The sequence below is a fragment of a genome, unplaced genomic scaffold (genome assembly GCF_019419815.1).
Source record: "Pyrus x bretschneideri cultivar Hongxiangsu unplaced genomic scaffold, Pyrus_bretschneideri_v1 Contig12, whole genome shotgun sequence".
NCBI lineage: Eukaryota > Viridiplantae > Streptophyta > Magnoliopsida > Rosales > Rosaceae > Pyrus > Pyrus x bretschneideri.
This window is the reverse complement of record NW_025999413.1, coordinates 5,059,259-5,075,611: the sequence shown is the minus strand read 5'-3', so window position 1 is coordinate 5,075,611 and position 16,353 is coordinate 5,059,259. Positions and strand designations below refer to the sequence as shown.

Below are 16,353 nucleotides of genomic sequence, written 5' to 3'. Positions count from 1 at the left end.
GTTTAACATGATCCGGCGCATCAACTGTTCTAGTAATATTTTTCTTTTTAATGTTAAAAGAGGCATCAAGTTCGAATCCTTGCCGATAAAAAAACTGATCGGGCACATAGTTTTCTTGTAGTTCTAGTTGCCAAACTTGCATTCGGTAGATTCTATGCAATGATTGTCAAATTTTCTATTCCAACCATAGGAAAACCCATGTCGTCCATTATGGATATACTAATGTAAAATCCTTTGTTCTAGACCAATTTTATTTGTAGTTTTTGTCTTCTGAAAGTTGTAAGATGTAAAATAATCTCCTCTTTATTCTTTTAATACAAGCGACATTCTATTTTAAATTAATATAAATACGGTTGCACCAAGGGGTGCGGTGGGAACATATCTAGAAGTATGGTTACACCCACATTTGCAGCTGAAAAATACATAGCATGAATTTAATTTGCTGCTATTATAGGTTTAGTTTGAATGGGCAAAAACTATAAAATGCACAAACAACTCAGTCTAATGTGTAATTGAACCCGAAGTGTTTGTATAAAACTGCTAGTTGTCGGGGTGTTTATTTTAATATACTATACTATTTTCTCAACTGCTTGCCAGTCACTGCTCTTCCAACGCCTATCGACCTTCTAGCAAACTCATGGTGACTGAGTTGTGAGAAAAAATGGTAGGCATTTCAAAAGAGCGAATAGCATTGGAATTTATGTGTGTTGAAAAGGCAGGTTCTTTGGAAGGTGGAAGAGATGTAGATTCATTGCCTTGCAACATAAGAATTACTGAAGACATTGTTGGTCGATCAGCTGGAGCTTCTTGAACACACAAAAACCCTACATGGATACACTTCAAAGCTTCATCGAGCCGACATGTTTCCCTTACCGATTCATCAATCACCTCCATTCCTCTTCCATCTTTCCATAACTCCCATGCCTAATTAAAATGTTGAACTTAACGGTCATTTGCGAATTTGGAAAGCTTAAAAACAGAATGATCATGAGTTGGAATAATTTTTCAGTACTTACCCATCCAGCAAGAGTTGGTGAATGTTCAAAGCGATAAAAAGCAGCATTCTTCTTTCCGCTTACAATCTCCAACAACAACACTCCGAAGCTGAATATATCTAATTTCTCAGAGAAATGACCATATCTCGCATACTCGGGTGACATGTAGCCACTGCGCATGGATTGACAATATGTAGAGAAGTAAGCAATAGTACATTACTTGAATGAAAACATGTGCCAGATATATGTAGACTTACTATGTGCCAACAACCCTATTTGTATTTGCTTCAGTCTGATTTATTCCAAAAATCCTTGCCATTCCAAAGTCTGAAATTTTGGGGTTCAAGGCGCCATCCAACAATATGTTACTTGCTTTTAGGTCCCTGTGGATGATTTTCAATCTCGAGTACTTGTGAATATAAAGTACTCCTTGAGCAATGCCTTCTATAATTCGAAAACGTCTTCCCCAATTTAATTCAATTTTTTCAGATGCATCTGATTGGACAAAACACGAAGAAAGATGAGCAAGTGTTTTTCTTTTCATTTTTAGATAAAATGTTGGACACAGTGCATAATGTGCATCTTGCAGTACATGACATTTGCACACAAGGAAAATAATTTGCAGAAACAAAGAATTAATAAGTCATTAGCGTGTATTTACCAAATAAAAGTTTGTCTAAACTCCGATTGGGCATGTACTCGTAGATCAATATCATTTCCTCATCTTCAAGACAGCAACCCAAGAGCCTAACGAGATTGGTATGTTGCAGCTTGGCAATAAGTTTTAACTCATTCATGAACTCCTGGTGTCCTTGGCCTGACTTTTTTGATAACCTTTTAATGGCTACTTCTTGATTTTCAGCCAGAATTCCCTGTATAGAGGAAGAAAAGCGTACAAGAGAAAATATTTTTTGAAGTTCAAAGAAAAAAAAAAAAAAAAAAAAAAAAAACCATATTTTCGAAAGGGGGAATGATTTTTGCACAGCTTATTTCTCCTGCACACTCCTATTTATTTTTGTCCTTTAATTCTCCTTGGATATTTGTTTAGGTCAAAAATAAACAAAGGTGTTCAGGAGAAGAAAAATGTACTTGTATTTAAAGCACATGGTGGAAGTGTCACCTTGTAAACAGGGCCAAATCCTCCCTCCCCGAGTTTATTAGATTCAGCAAAGTTGTTTGTAGCAGCTACTACAGCCCTTAAACCGAAGATCGGCAGTTCTGCATCATCCCTTCCACCTCCACCTCCAACATCAAATTTACTTTTACGGTCATTATGGTTCTTCTTATGCTCTCTGTTTTAGTCGTAGTGTTAGAACACGTTTGAGAGAGAAAGACTGAGAGAGATGAGATCGGTGGTAGCAGTACCTTTTCTTTCCCATAGTTTTCTTCCATAAGAAATATCCAAAAATGACAACAATCAAACCAATGATTGTTACGACTATTGCACTCAAAAGGGACGGCTTAATAACACCTGCAAAGAGAAGAAAAAGATTTTGTTGACAACATCAAGATAATGGCGCCAAAATAATGATCACTAATTGCGACACGAATAATCGTTCTATTATTACTATTATTACGTTTTCCCTTGAGATCAGAAGCTGCAGCTCTGATGTATAAAGTTCTTCCATCACCGTCATTTGCTTCAACTTCATGCAGATTCAAGACATCTCCATGACAGATTATACATTTATTGTTGAGGTCATAGGAATAAGCAGTGCACTGGCATTCATTTAAGCAGGCTGATCTACAACTTTCAATACTAAGAGCACCTTCATATTGTCTATTATCAGGGAATGACTCGCTATTTACTTTTAGAAACCCATCTCCCGTAGCATTCCCACACTTCACACCGGTTCTTCTTGAACATCCACCAGAATAAATCTGCAGGTCCCAATCACTCTGCCGGTTTGGCACAAAGCCCTTCAAACATTTGCAGTAGTTCAAGGATGTGGGTTTGCAACTGGAGAAAGCCCCACAATAAGCATAAACATCGCACTGTCTTGGTTGAGACCAAGACAATTTCCACTGCTTGGAATTCTCCATCCTTAGTAGCTGAATCTGTCCCGAGACAGACAACAAGTATTGAGATACAATTTTAGGATTGTTAGAAGAATATGTGAAATAACTTTCGTTCTCATTCGTAACATAACTATAATTGAAGAGATTAAGGGCCCAGATCTCAAATATACTCATTTCAGGAACCATGTTAAAAGTATGCGAAATTTCATTCCATGGTCCGGTGGTCCAATACTGTCTAGACCTATTCCACAATAAGATATATGAATTGCTTTCATCCGGAGCTAGCACAAGAGAGTAAAGACCTGGTGCAGGATCCTCCAAATTCTTCCATGAAGTGAGACTTTGGGTATGATTTTTAACTTTGTTGAATCCAAGTTTACCTCCTGGTAGCGAAGTATGGGTTGGATGATCAAAGCTTTGCCATAAAGGCTCTGATGTATTATTACTAGAGCCCGCTTTCAGGACAAGGTTTCCGCTATCCAAGAGAACTGCTTGTATAGAACCAGAATTGGTTGTGGAGTTTAAATTTGTTGACCAAACCGGGGTTTTGGACTCGTTCAAGAGAACTAAATTACCATCTAAGATGCTCAAGACCGAAGAAAATCTATCAGATACTGGTATTTCCCTATTTGCTACCCAAACAACGGTCCTCTCAGATACCACTTGCTTGGAGTACCATATGCCTATATAGTAGTTTGAAAGCTGACCTGGTTTGAAGAAACCTAGCTCAAACATCCCACCTGCAGAGACAATGGTTTGATCGCCCGAGAGAGATTGGTCTTCGCTGATGGTGTCAGCTGTAAGGGAAACATGGGACTCGAGAAATGCACATAATAAAATAACGAAGAACACGAACTTTGAGTTTGGTTTGGTATTCATGGCTGCACAAAGAATTCAGCAGCTCAGGCAAAGATTTACCGTATGCATGTTACCCTTTTTATGGTGATCATTGCAAGTCAATTAAGTCAAGTATTCAACCCTTCATACACGGTTCATTAGCTCGCACATGAACAGAGTCTTCGTAGAAAGTATTCAACCCTTCATGCATTTTAGATGGAGTCCACTCACCTTGTATCGTTGGTGCACAACCGTACAAAATAGAAATAACAGAATTGTTGCTATTATTTGCATCTAAGCACATAAAGAGTACAATTACTAAAACTATACTCAAACGATTGAATTTAGGGAAAACAGACGTCAAAAACGGGTCTTGGACATCGAAATTAGCCTAATAGGGGTCTCGGATGGAAACCAGAAAATCGGGTCAAAGTCCAGTCAACATTGACCGTTGACCTCGTCAACAGCCAGATCAGGTCAAAGTCAATGGGTCAAGGGTTTGGGTCAACCGGGTTGGGCCTAAAAGGTTGGGGTCCAAGTGTTTAAAGGGTTTGGGCTTTAAGCCCTGCCCACTTGTCTTTGGGTTTGGAAGTTAAAAAGGATAAATAAAACAAATAAATGGGTTTTGGGCTTTGGGTTATAAGGATTTGGGCTTGAAGACCCGGTTTGAAATCTGGGTTGGGTTCAAGTATGAGCTTGGGTTAATGGTTCGGGTTGACCCATTTCTAGGCCAAGGTTTCGGCCTGTTTCTGGGCAAACTTCAAATGCCCATAACTTCTTCATTACTTAACCAAACCGAGTGATTCAAAAAGTAAAGTTGTATTACTCGACGAGAGGAAGAGATTGGTCACTTGCACAACGGATAACTCACCATGGTTTGGCCGGAAAACGCTTCGAAAGTGGCCGTACTCATCGGAAAATTTGGAAAAGCTTCCCCAAGCTATTTTCTATGATTCAAATGTATATACAACTTAAAACAAGCTTCCATCTAACCCTAAAACACATCCCAAGGGTTTTTAGAAGCTTACCAACGTTGGAAAAACATGAAACTCGTCAGGGAAGACGATGAACAGTACCGGCTGAAGGAGAAGGAAGGGTTTGGGGTTCTTTCTTTGTTTCTAAGTTCACTAGGGTGTTAATCGACATGTTGATGTTGTTGTAGTGTTGTTTGTTGGTGAGAAAAGCCCTCGGAGGGGGCTAAGATAGAGAAAGCCGAGAGGGAGTTTGGAGTGAGAGAGAAAGAGAGAGCTTTTTTTTTTTGAGAAAAATAAAGGGGTGTGATACCCACACATCTCATTTTATTTCTCACACACCTTTTTAATTTTTGACCGTCGGATCAAATGAATTGAATAAGATCAATGGACAAAAATTATCAAGGGTGTGGATATCACATCCCAAAATAGGGAAAAGGAGTGGGGACTCACAGGTCCAAAGGTACCGTTTGGTACACGCATGACAGAACAGGACAGTTGTTCCTTTCTGCGTTTGATACGTGTTGGACGGAACGGAACCAAAAGATTGAATGACTGCAAAGCCACAGCTAGAGGTGAAGAGACTGTGGGGCTTCCGCCGACGTTGTAAGTGTTCATCATGCTCAGCAAACTCTTCGGTGCTTGCAAAATTATAGAATCGAAAATCGAAAACCAATTACAAAGAATTCGGCTTTGCAGTAAATCATACAATCTAAAACAAAAACCAACTAAAGAATTTGCAATAAATTATATAATCCAAAACAAAAACCAATTAAAAAACATTCATTTTTTTTTTTTTTTTTTTTTTTTGAAACCCATTAAAAAACATTCATCTTTGTAGGAAATTCTGGATTGCAAAACATAAACCAATTAAAAAGAATTCACTTTCGCAGTAATTCTAAAACAAAAATCAATTAAAATTAAAAACCCAATTCTCAAATTATCTGATAGAGGCGAAGATGGTAGAGATTGACATCGAGACTGTAGGCTTGCAAAGAAACCTGAAAAAACAACCAAATAAACCCAGTCGTTCAATCAAAATTAATCAAACCCAAGTATCGGTTCCTTGTCAATGAAGAGACAGAGACGGAGGGAGAGATACATACTTGCTCGTTGACGTAGTTTTCGAGATCGGGAAGGATGTCGGGGTTGTACGGATTCTCAGCGAGCAGCTACTCCACTGGCACTGCGAGCGCCACCTGCTGCTGCTGCTGTTGCGGTGGAACCTCTCTTCCCATTATTCTTCGATTAATTTATTTATTAATTTTCTTTGATTATTGGAAATAATCTATTTTTGTGAATTTTGTATCATCGTTTTTCTTCAATACAAAATAAAAGTAGAGAGAAAAACGAAAGGAGGGAGCAAAGATGCTCTCAAATGAAAGCGAGGAGGAAAAAGAAGAAGAAGTGGTTATAATTTTGTGTTTCATAGATGTGGAACGAGTCGTTCTAAAGGGTGAGGCAGAACGAAAATTTACCAAAAACTCGTCCTGTGAAATAGCGTGTTCCATCCATTTTAGGATCACCAAATATGGAACAGAACACCTCGTCCCACTCCGTTCCGTTCCGTCCCACGTACCAAACGGTATCAAAAGGAAAGGAAAAGAAAGAGGGGCCGGGTAGCAGAGACCAAAAAAAGAATGGACCCCACGTGGCACACAATTTAACACCAAAAACAATTTTAAAAGAAAACAATAACCCAAAACAAAGTTTACAAGAAGATTCATTTACAAGTATAAGTCTTTTTTTGGTTTGAACTCCAATCAAAAGATTGTACAATCTGAAGCCATCAACACATGACTAATCGAAGGTAATGATTTCCGCAAGTCATTTTCTCCATGAATCATCCTCTTGTTTTGATGCTTGTTCGTACCACTTTATTCTCCTGCAAACTAATTAATCACTACAAAATCTAAATCCTCCAAAAACAAAAAGATTAGCAGAGCTTTGTTTGCCTATTTTTTTAATTCCAGCTCGGACTGGGTAAGCACTGGGAACGACGGAGAGGAAAGGGTCCATGTAGCAGCTAATTCGATTAAATTCAAAAAACAAAATCATAAGAGAGAGAGAGAATCCACAGACGAAACGGCTGGGGATTGAAAGGTTCGTTTTTAGGGTACTCTCGAGAACACAACCAGTGGAAAAGAGATGGATCCTGTAGGGTTTAGAAATTATTATCACTATATAAATTACTTAAACCCAATTCAATTAATGACAGAGTCCAGCTGCAGCAATTGAGCATAAAGATGTCACCACCAACATAAATTTAGATGAAATTTAACATGAATCACAAAACTATAAATGAAACAAAATTAGTGTGATTAGATGTAGTGCTGTTGTTTAACTCCAATCTCACTCTCGACCAATAACACAAGATGAAGCTGATAGACAACACTCCAATTTATGAGTTATTTCAGACCCTATACCCGATCGAAAAAGGTTAGGGCATAGTTGAAACTCAAAACCAACATTTCAACACACAAAAAACCAATAAAAACATGAATCCTAGAACTATGATTACTGTTGAATACTGAAATAGAAAGGAACAAAGTTACCCCAAAAATTTAGAAACCTTGAGTAGTGAATGATTCTTGGGATGAGTCGCGGACTAAGTCGCTTTCTTTAAGACGTTTCGCGGCTCTGCCCAAAGTGTGCAAGCAGTTCACAAACACCACGTCGTCCCCAGGATAAAACAGCCCAGAACCTTTTTCTGATAAAGTTCTTCCTTGCACAGTGGAAGAACCTTTGAACTCACACCCTCTCAATATGTTGCTTACCAAAACTTATTCCGCACATATATATATTTTTTCAAATACCTTCATTGATTCTAAGCACTGCAATATATACTATAGAATAAAAAAAAAAACGTTGAGAATTTGAGAGATTAATGAGGGCTTGAAGGCAGGACAAAATAGAAAACCAAAAACGTAAAGTAATAGCATATATAAGGACAGAACGGTTTGAATATATATATATATATAGTACATCTAATGATTGTACTTTTCTATGCATAGGGGCTGTTTTACAGATTATTAACATAAATATTATTCAAAACGTAAAGCAAATTCAAAATGAAAAAGACAAAATGGTTTGAATATGCTTAATAACCTGATCTTCTTCTCTATATAGAAAAGGACTCCCACGTTTCATATTTAAGAGGAGATAACTCCTTATCTAATTGATAAGATCAAAATAAATTGGCTGTTATGTATATAATATTGGTAATTAAGCAAAACACAAATATTTAAACATTTAAATAAAAACATATTTACTCCAACAATCCTCCACTTGTTTTTGTTTAAAACTGTAAATCAAGCAACATATCATAAAGCTATGCATAAGTAAAGGTGTTTCTCAACTTGAACATGTACATAGTGTTAGTGATCCAGATTATACTAGAATAACTTATAATTTTGAACTCTATCGCTGACAACACCACACACATAACTTTACTAAGGTGAAGTTCAAAAAGCCAGCACATTATGGCCATGTGCTTGTATCCCAGTATAGTGAACGCTCTAGAAACTTGCCCAATATTTCATAGGAAGCGGCCTCACTTCCACATTCACATTGGTAAGACAATCAAGGATATTCCTGTAGCTAGATATCCCACTCAACATAGAGTATAGACCTTACTAGGAGAAAAAAATCTCAACCTAAAAACGCTTTTGGATGTCATGCTTCTTAGGGATGGACATGGAATAATTTTCCAAATTAAAATTAGCAAGACTTCACTCATATCACTTGCGACTTGTTATTACCATTTGAACCTATTTCTTGGGATCTCCAGTCTATAGGTTGGGTTGCTATCACAAATGACTCAATTTTCTACGGGCTTTGGTCCCATCCCTTTCGAGGTTTTCCAAACATTTTCTTGTGCTAGTCCTTTCGTCAAAGGATCAACCAAATTTTCTTCAGACCGTATATGATCCACTCTTACAGCTCCATTAGAGAGATAATCTCTTACAGTGCTATACTTACAACATATTTGTCGCATTTTCCCGTTACAATAATGGTTTTGCACTTTAACTACTGCCGCTGTGCTATCACAATGGATCAAAACTGCTGGAATCGGTTTCTTCCATAAAAGGGTATCTGACAGTAGGTTTCTCAACCATCCTACTTCTTCGCTTGCCGTAGCTAGCGCTATTAATTCTGACTCCATAGTACACTGAGCCAAGGTAGTCTGTTTCTTCGACTTCCATGACATAGCCCCGCCAACAATACTAAAAATATATCCATTAGTGGTTTTAGAGTCATCTGACAGGGTATTCCAATCAGCATCGCTGTAACCTTCTAGGACAGCAGGAAGCTTCTCATAGTGTAATATGAAATTCATTGTCTTTTTAAGGTATCTCATAAGCCTCTCTATAGCATGCCAATGCTCCAAACTAGGTCTACTAGTAAACCTGCATAAAACTCCTACGACATAAGATATATCAGGCCTAGTGCAATCAATAGCATAGCGAAGGCTACCAATAATACTCGCATACTCATATTGTTTAACACTGTCACCAGTGTTCTTGAACAATTTTACACTAGGATTATAAGGAGTACAAGCTGTTTTACAATCAAAATAATTATACTTTCTTAAATTTTTTCCATGTAGTGAGATTGATCTAAAGAAAACTCATGTTCGGACCTAGTTATTTTCAAACCAAGTATTACACTAGCTTCACCCAAATCTTTCATATCAAAATTAGCACATAACAAAGATTGGACATTATTCATAGCATGAATATTCGAACCAAAAATGATCAAATCATCCACATATAGGCATACTATAGTGCATATATTATTTTCAGACTTATAATAGATGCATTTGAAACTTTCATTTATTTTAAAACCATTCGAAGTAACCAAACTATCAAATTTCGCATGCCATTGTTTAGGAGCCTGTTTCAATCCATAAAGTGATTTATTTAAGTTGCAAACTTTATTTTCTTGTCCTGGAATAATAAAACCCTCTGGTTGATCCGTATATATTTCTTTCTCTAATTCACCATTTAAGAAAGCTGTTTTAACATCCATTTCGTGCACAACAAGATCACGAATAGAAGTTATTCTAGTCACAGTGAATAAGTATCAAATAAATCTATATTTTCTCCTTGTCTATAGCCTTTGGCACCAAGTCGGGCTTTAAAATTTTCAACTGAACCGTCAGGTTTTAATTTTCTTTTAAGAATCCATTTGCAACCTAGTGGAAGATCCACCAAGTGCCAAGTTTGATTTGACTCCAAGGAGTCCATTTCATCATTTATAGCTTCTTGTCACAAGTCTGCATCTAAATAAGTTAAAGCTTCTTGAATTGTATTAGGATCTTCTTGTAAGTTATATACCCGAAAATCAGGCCCAAAATCTTTAGCTATTCAAGCTTTTTTACTTTTCCTCGGTTCAAATGCAGATTCGCTACGTTCTACAACAATAGGTTCATAAATTTTAGAAGAATTAGAACCCCCACTATTTCGAAGATTAAAAGGAAAATTATTCTCATAAAAATCAGCATCAAGTGACTCAATTATGACATGATTTTTCAAATCATAAAATCTATATGCTTTGCTATTACATGCATAACCAATAAAAACACATTCATATGCTTTACTAGCCAATTTCGATATTTTTGGATCAGGTTTATGAACATAAGCTAAACAACCCCAAGTTCTGAAATACAACACATTTGGTTTCTTATTTTTCCAAATTTCATAAGGAGAAATATTCGTTTTTGAGTTAGGGATTCTATTTAACACATAACATACTACCAACACAATTTCACTCTACCAATAAGAAGCAGCTCCAGAACTGAGTAAAGTAGCAACAGTCAATTCACAAAGAGTTTGATTTTTTTCTTTCCGCTTTACCATTCATTTCAGGAGAATAAGGAGCAGTAGTTTCATGAATAATTCCATGAGACTTAAACAAATTAACAAATTCAGTAGATTCATATTCTTGTCCTCTATCATTACAAAATCTTTTAGTCTTACGATTAAATTGATTTTCAACTTCAGTCAAGAAAGTTTTGAACATGTCAATAGCTTCACTTTTATTTTTCATAAGATAGACAAAACAATAATTCGAACAATCATCAATAAAGTTAATAAAATAACGTTTTCCATTTCTAGTTAATACTCTATCAAATTCGCATATATCAGAATGAATTAAGTCAAGTGTTTCATAATCTCTATTGACAAATTTATTAGAAGTTTTAGTGATTTTAGCTTGACTACAATATTCACATTTTTCAAAATCATTCAAAGATAAGTTAGGTAAAAAGCCTAAGGTAATCATGGTCTTAATCAAGCGTTTGTTAACATGACAAAGTCTAGCATGCCAAGTATTAAAAGAAGACAACATGTAAGTAGAAGTAGACATTTTATCAACATTCAATTGAAACATTCCATATTAGCATATCCCTTTCCCACAAAAACCCCATTTTTAGTAAGAGTATACGTATCTGCTCCAAACGTTTGAGTGAATCCAGCCTTATTGAGAAGAAAGTCCGAGACCAGATTCTTCCTTATCGCTGGAGTGTGCATCACATCTTTTAGTATCATGGTTTTTCCAGAAGTGAACTTCAACTCCACCTTTCCAGTACCAGCAACATTAATTGAGTGCGAATCACCCAACAACACCTTCCTTCCCTCAGCCACAGAATAGGTCTTGAAAAGGGAATGATCATAGCAAACATGGCGAGAAACGCCAGTGTCCACCCACCACCTTTCGGATCCATCAACTAGGTTGATTTCTGATATCATCGCAATCAATTGCTCTTCAACAAGATTTTCCAAAGAAGCAGAGTTTTCCTTATGATGCATGGCAGATTGAATTCATCTTAAAATTGTTGAATACTGAAATAGAAAGGAACGAAGTTACCCGAAAAATGTAGAAGCCTTGGGTAGTGAATGATTCTTGGGATGAGTCGTGGACTAAGTCGCTTTCTTTAAGAAGTTTCACGGCTCTACCCAAAGTGTGCAAGTAATTTGCAAACACCACGTTATCCCCAAGATAAAACAACCCAAAACCTTCTTCTGATAAAGTTCTTCCTTGCATAGTGGAAGAACCTTCGAACTCACATCTTCTCAATATGTTGCTTACCAAAACTTATTCCACACATATATATATTTTTTCAAATACCTTCATTGGTTCTAAGGACTGCTATATATACTATAGAATGAAAAAAACGTTGAGAATTTGAGAGATTAACAAGGGCTTGAAGGCAAGACAAAACGGAAAACCAAAAACATGAAGTAATAGCATATATAAGGACAAAACGGTTTGAATATATATATAGTACATCTGATGATTGTACTTTTCTATGCATAGGAGCTGTTTTACAGATTATTAACATAAATATTAGTCAAAACGTTTGAATAATTCAGCACAATTATTAGTCAAAACATTTGAATATTTATTAATATAAATATTAGTCAAAACGTAAAGCAAATTCAAAATGAAAAAGACAAAACAGTTTGAATATGCGTAATAACCTGATCTTCTTCTCTATATAGAAAAGGAATCCCACGCTTCATATTTAAGGGGAGATAACTCCTTATTTAATTGATAAGACCAAAATAAATTGGCTGTTATGTATATAATATTGGTAATTAAGCAAAACACAAATATTTAAACATTTAAGTAAAAACATATTTACTCCAACAATTACCATGCCTCAGCTACATCGTTTTTGTCAAGCGATCGTAGTTTCCACGAGTAGGTTCTCCCTGCACAAAAGAAGGTTCTCTGCGCAAGCGATCTGACTTGCCTTCAGAAAATGACAGTTCTCGTTGACACCAGGGGTGTTAAAAGTGTTCACTTGTGCTCCTAAAGCTATGACCAAGTAGTCATATTCAAGGGAAAATTCCTTATTTCCCACAAAGTTTTGGTCAAAATTAGCCCGAACGGAAACATTTTTATTTGCTGCATCAATCTTGACGCATTCTGCTCCCCAATATTGGATCTCTCCATATCTCTGCCATGACCTAGAAGTTAAACACACACGACTTGTATATCGTTTAAGAAAGAAAAGAACAGTGCGATAATGCATGTCTCCATTTGAGACCAATCTCCATTAATTTGTCGTACGATTAGGATCGACAATAGAAGGGCCAATGTTGGACTGCAATTCTGCATACTCTACGAGACCTACCACTTCTGCAATAATCCAAATGGAAATCAAAACAGAAAAAATATGATCGAGAATGAGGTCAAGCGAGCGAAGTTTTCTTCATTTTTTTTTTTTTTTAGAAATAATGCACTTGGTCTACATTTGCTTGCCTATGACAATGTGTGTTATGAACACAAAATAGGTGATTGTCTTAATCGGTGATTTAGAGAGTTAATTGCATGTTTTATGCTTTTGTTTTTATTATTAAGGATTGTTAAATATGCCAGCTGGCATTTTAAGTGTGGAGTTTGTATAAAAGGAGCCCAGCTCCCAGGAAATAAATCAGAACAGAATTTACAAGAAAGAAATTAAATACAAAAATATTTGGAGCTCTGCTCCTTCGTCTTCCTTCCCTCTTCCTCTCTATCCTTTGTGTTACTTGCAGGTTGATTAAGGGCTTAGAGATTTGGATCTTATTGGATGTGTCATTATTAAAAGTAGATAATAGATTAAGATTAGTGGGACTGGAGATCATTATGTTGGAGGTCATCATTATGTTGCTTTCGGTTCTCCCTAATGGTATTGGATGTGTCATTATTAAAAGTAGATAATAGATTAAGATTAGTGGGATTGGAGATCATTATGTTGGAGGTCATCATTATGTTGCTTTCGGTTCTCCCATATATGTTGCATCTGTAATGGTTTCAGACATAAAATATACATAAACATTCAATATGGTATCAGAGCGGGCATCATCCTGAGCCAGTTCTGTATATCGAATCTGCTGTGTTTATTTTTCAAAAAACAATGGCAGATGGAAGTATCATTGCTTCTTCTTCTGGAAGCACTTCTTAAATGGATATCAATCCAAACCAACGACTCAGTTCAGTATTATTGAATGAGTTTAATTATTTGCCATGGGCAAGGGCTATTAGTCTTGCTCTCGGTGGAAGATCCAAACTCGGTTTCATCAATGGCAGTCAACCTGCACCAGATGCTTCTTCTCCAGAATATGGAGGGTGGCTATGTAAAGATCAACTGGTCATGTCATGGTTGTTAAATTCTATGGAAAGGAATATTGCTGAAATCTTCAGCTATTCCGAGTCGTCTCTCATCCTTTGGACCACCGTGAAGGAGATGTATGGAAATCAAAACAATGCAGCTCGCATCTTTCAACTCAAGAAGGATATCTCCAACATACAGCAAGAAGGTAAAAGCTTTGTTCAACATCTTGGTTCTTTAAGGAGCATGTGGAATGAGTTAGTTGTGTACAGACCTCACACAACTGATCTCTCTGTGCTCCTTAAAAGAACTGAAGAAGATAAAAATTTTCAATTATTGTCTAGCTTGAGCTCAGAATATGAGGATTTGAGAAGTCATATTCTCATGAACTCGGAGCTACCATCCTTCACTAGTATCTGTGCAACTATCCAACGTGAGGAAGTAAGTAGAAAAGTCATGAACAATGGTATAAAAACCAACGTGACAGAAGCTAGGGCTTACCTGACAAATGAAAAAAGATATAAAGGAAAAAACCCTCATTTAAAGTGCCTACATTGTGACAACATCGGGCATGTGAGAGACAAGTGCTGGATCCTACATCCAGAACTCAAACCTGACTTCATGAAGGATAAATCCGCACCAAAGACAAGTCGAGCACACCCTCGTGCCAACACTGCAACATCTTCATCTATCAACAATGTTGATACCTATCAACAGTTCACTGCAAATCCTGCCATCCTTTTAAATGAGTTCGCAGCGTATCTCCAACAAAAGAAGGGAAAAGAGGATGGATCGGTTGATCATGAAGATGGAAGTACTACTGCATTGATGGGCAAATTTGCAGGTTTTTTAGCTGATGCTGATTATGTACCTCAGACAGACTTGAAAGGTATCATAACTGCTTTCCAAACTGCTCTTAAAATAAATGAGTTACATGATTTTTGGGTTGTAGATTCTGGTGCCACAGACCATATGACTAATCAAATGTCAAAGTTACATAGATTTGAGAAACTACATAATCCTTCACATGTATCTGTTGCTAATGGTGAAGGTGCAAGGATTGTAGGAAAGGGAAAAATCCACCTGATATCTGATCAAATAGAGTCTATGGCCCTATATGTCCCATCATTTCCATTTCAACTTCTCTCAGTGGGAAGAATCACAAATTCCTTAAATTGTTTGGCCATTTTTTCACCAAAAACTGTCATTTTTCAGGATTGTATAACCAAGAGGACGATTGGTGAGGGGTTTTACCTTGATGGTCTCTATTACATATCAAAAAGCTCTTCCTGTGGGTTCCATGCCAAGTCAAAGTCCATCCATACCTCCATTCAAGCTTCCACCTTGTGGCACCAACGACTAGCTCATCCATCTCAACCTATCTTATCCACCTTATTTCCTGACTTAGGCAAAGAATCAACCCACTGTGAAACTTGTCATTTGTCAAAGGCAACAAGACTACCTCTAGGGTCTTCGATGTCTAGAGTTTCTCATCTTTTTGAGCTTGTACACTCTGACATATGGGGACCAACAAATGAATCTTTTGATGGTTATAAATATTTCATAACTTTTGTTGATGATTATTCAAGAGCCACCTGGTTATATTTATTAAAATCAAAAAATGAGGTGATGGAAGTGTTTAAGGACTTTCACAACCTTGTCAAAAATCATTTTTCTTCTCAAATCAAAACCCTAAGGTCTGATAATGGCACAGAATACATGTCTCAAGTCATGACTCAATATTTGAGCAACAATGGCATCATACATCAAACTAGCTGTGTTGGCACACCCCAACAAAATGGTGTTGCCGAGAGAAAAAACCGAGATCTCCTTGAAAAAACTAGGGCATTGATGTTACAAATGAATGTACCAAAACGGTTTTGGTCTCAAAGCGTCATGACAGCAGCTTACCTGATCAACAGATTACCTAGTAGGGTTTTGGGGTTCAAATCCCCAATGGAGATAGTCAAGAACAGAAAGGTGGACTTGTCTCACCTTAAAGTCTTTGGATGCATCTGTTTTGTTCATGTTCAGTCATTACATCGAGACAAACTTGATCCTAGGGCAACTAAATGCATTTTCCTTGGCTACTCGTCCACACAAAAAGGGTATAAGTGTTATAATCCACAACTTAAGAGACTAATTGTTTCAAAGGATGTTCAATTTCATGAAACTAACTCTTATTACAGTAAGTCTCTGGATAGTACAAGTCAGGGGGAGATTATCTTGGACATGTTTCCACTGCCAAGGACTGAGATACTCAACAATGCGGGTGATCAAACTCACACAATGGATCTTGTGGCTCCAAATCAACCGGATTCATATGACGACAGCAACATGCCTGTAGAAGATGAAACTCTACGTAGTATTGGTCCTGAAGAACCTTCAGAAGAGTCTCTTCCTACCATACCTCGACGAAATCCAACTC

At 36.9% G+C, this 16,353-nt stretch overlaps 1 protein-coding gene and 1 non-coding gene across 2 annotated transcripts; both read right to left on the bottom strand.

The window, feature by feature from the left end:
* Positions 1 to 285: 285 nt before the first annotated feature.
* Positions 286 to 6,202, bottom strand: LOC125474416 (receptor-like serine/threonine-protein kinase SD1-8). Its single transcript, XM_048578114.1, has 8 exons — positions 5,929 to 6,202; positions 2,573 to 5,823; positions 2,361 to 2,466; positions 2,116 to 2,287; positions 1,657 to 1,867; positions 1,253 to 1,490; positions 1,017 to 1,167; positions 286 to 924 (listed from the first exon to the last, which is right to left on the bottom strand). Exons 2-8 carry the CDS (start codon positions 3,891 to 3,893, stop codon positions 616 to 618), a joined length of 2,508 nt encoding a protein of 835 aa, XP_048434071.1. The 5' UTR covers positions 3,894 to 5,823; positions 5,929 to 6,202; the 3' UTR covers positions 286 to 615.
* Positions 6,203 to 7,145: 943 nt separating this feature from the next.
* Positions 7,146 to 7,260, bottom strand: LOC125474591. Its single transcript, XR_007256061.1, has one exon. It is a non-coding gene; the product is annotated as a small nucleolar RNA snoR97 (small nucleolar RNA).
* Between the last annotated feature and the right edge of the window lie 9,093 nt (positions 7,261 to 16,353).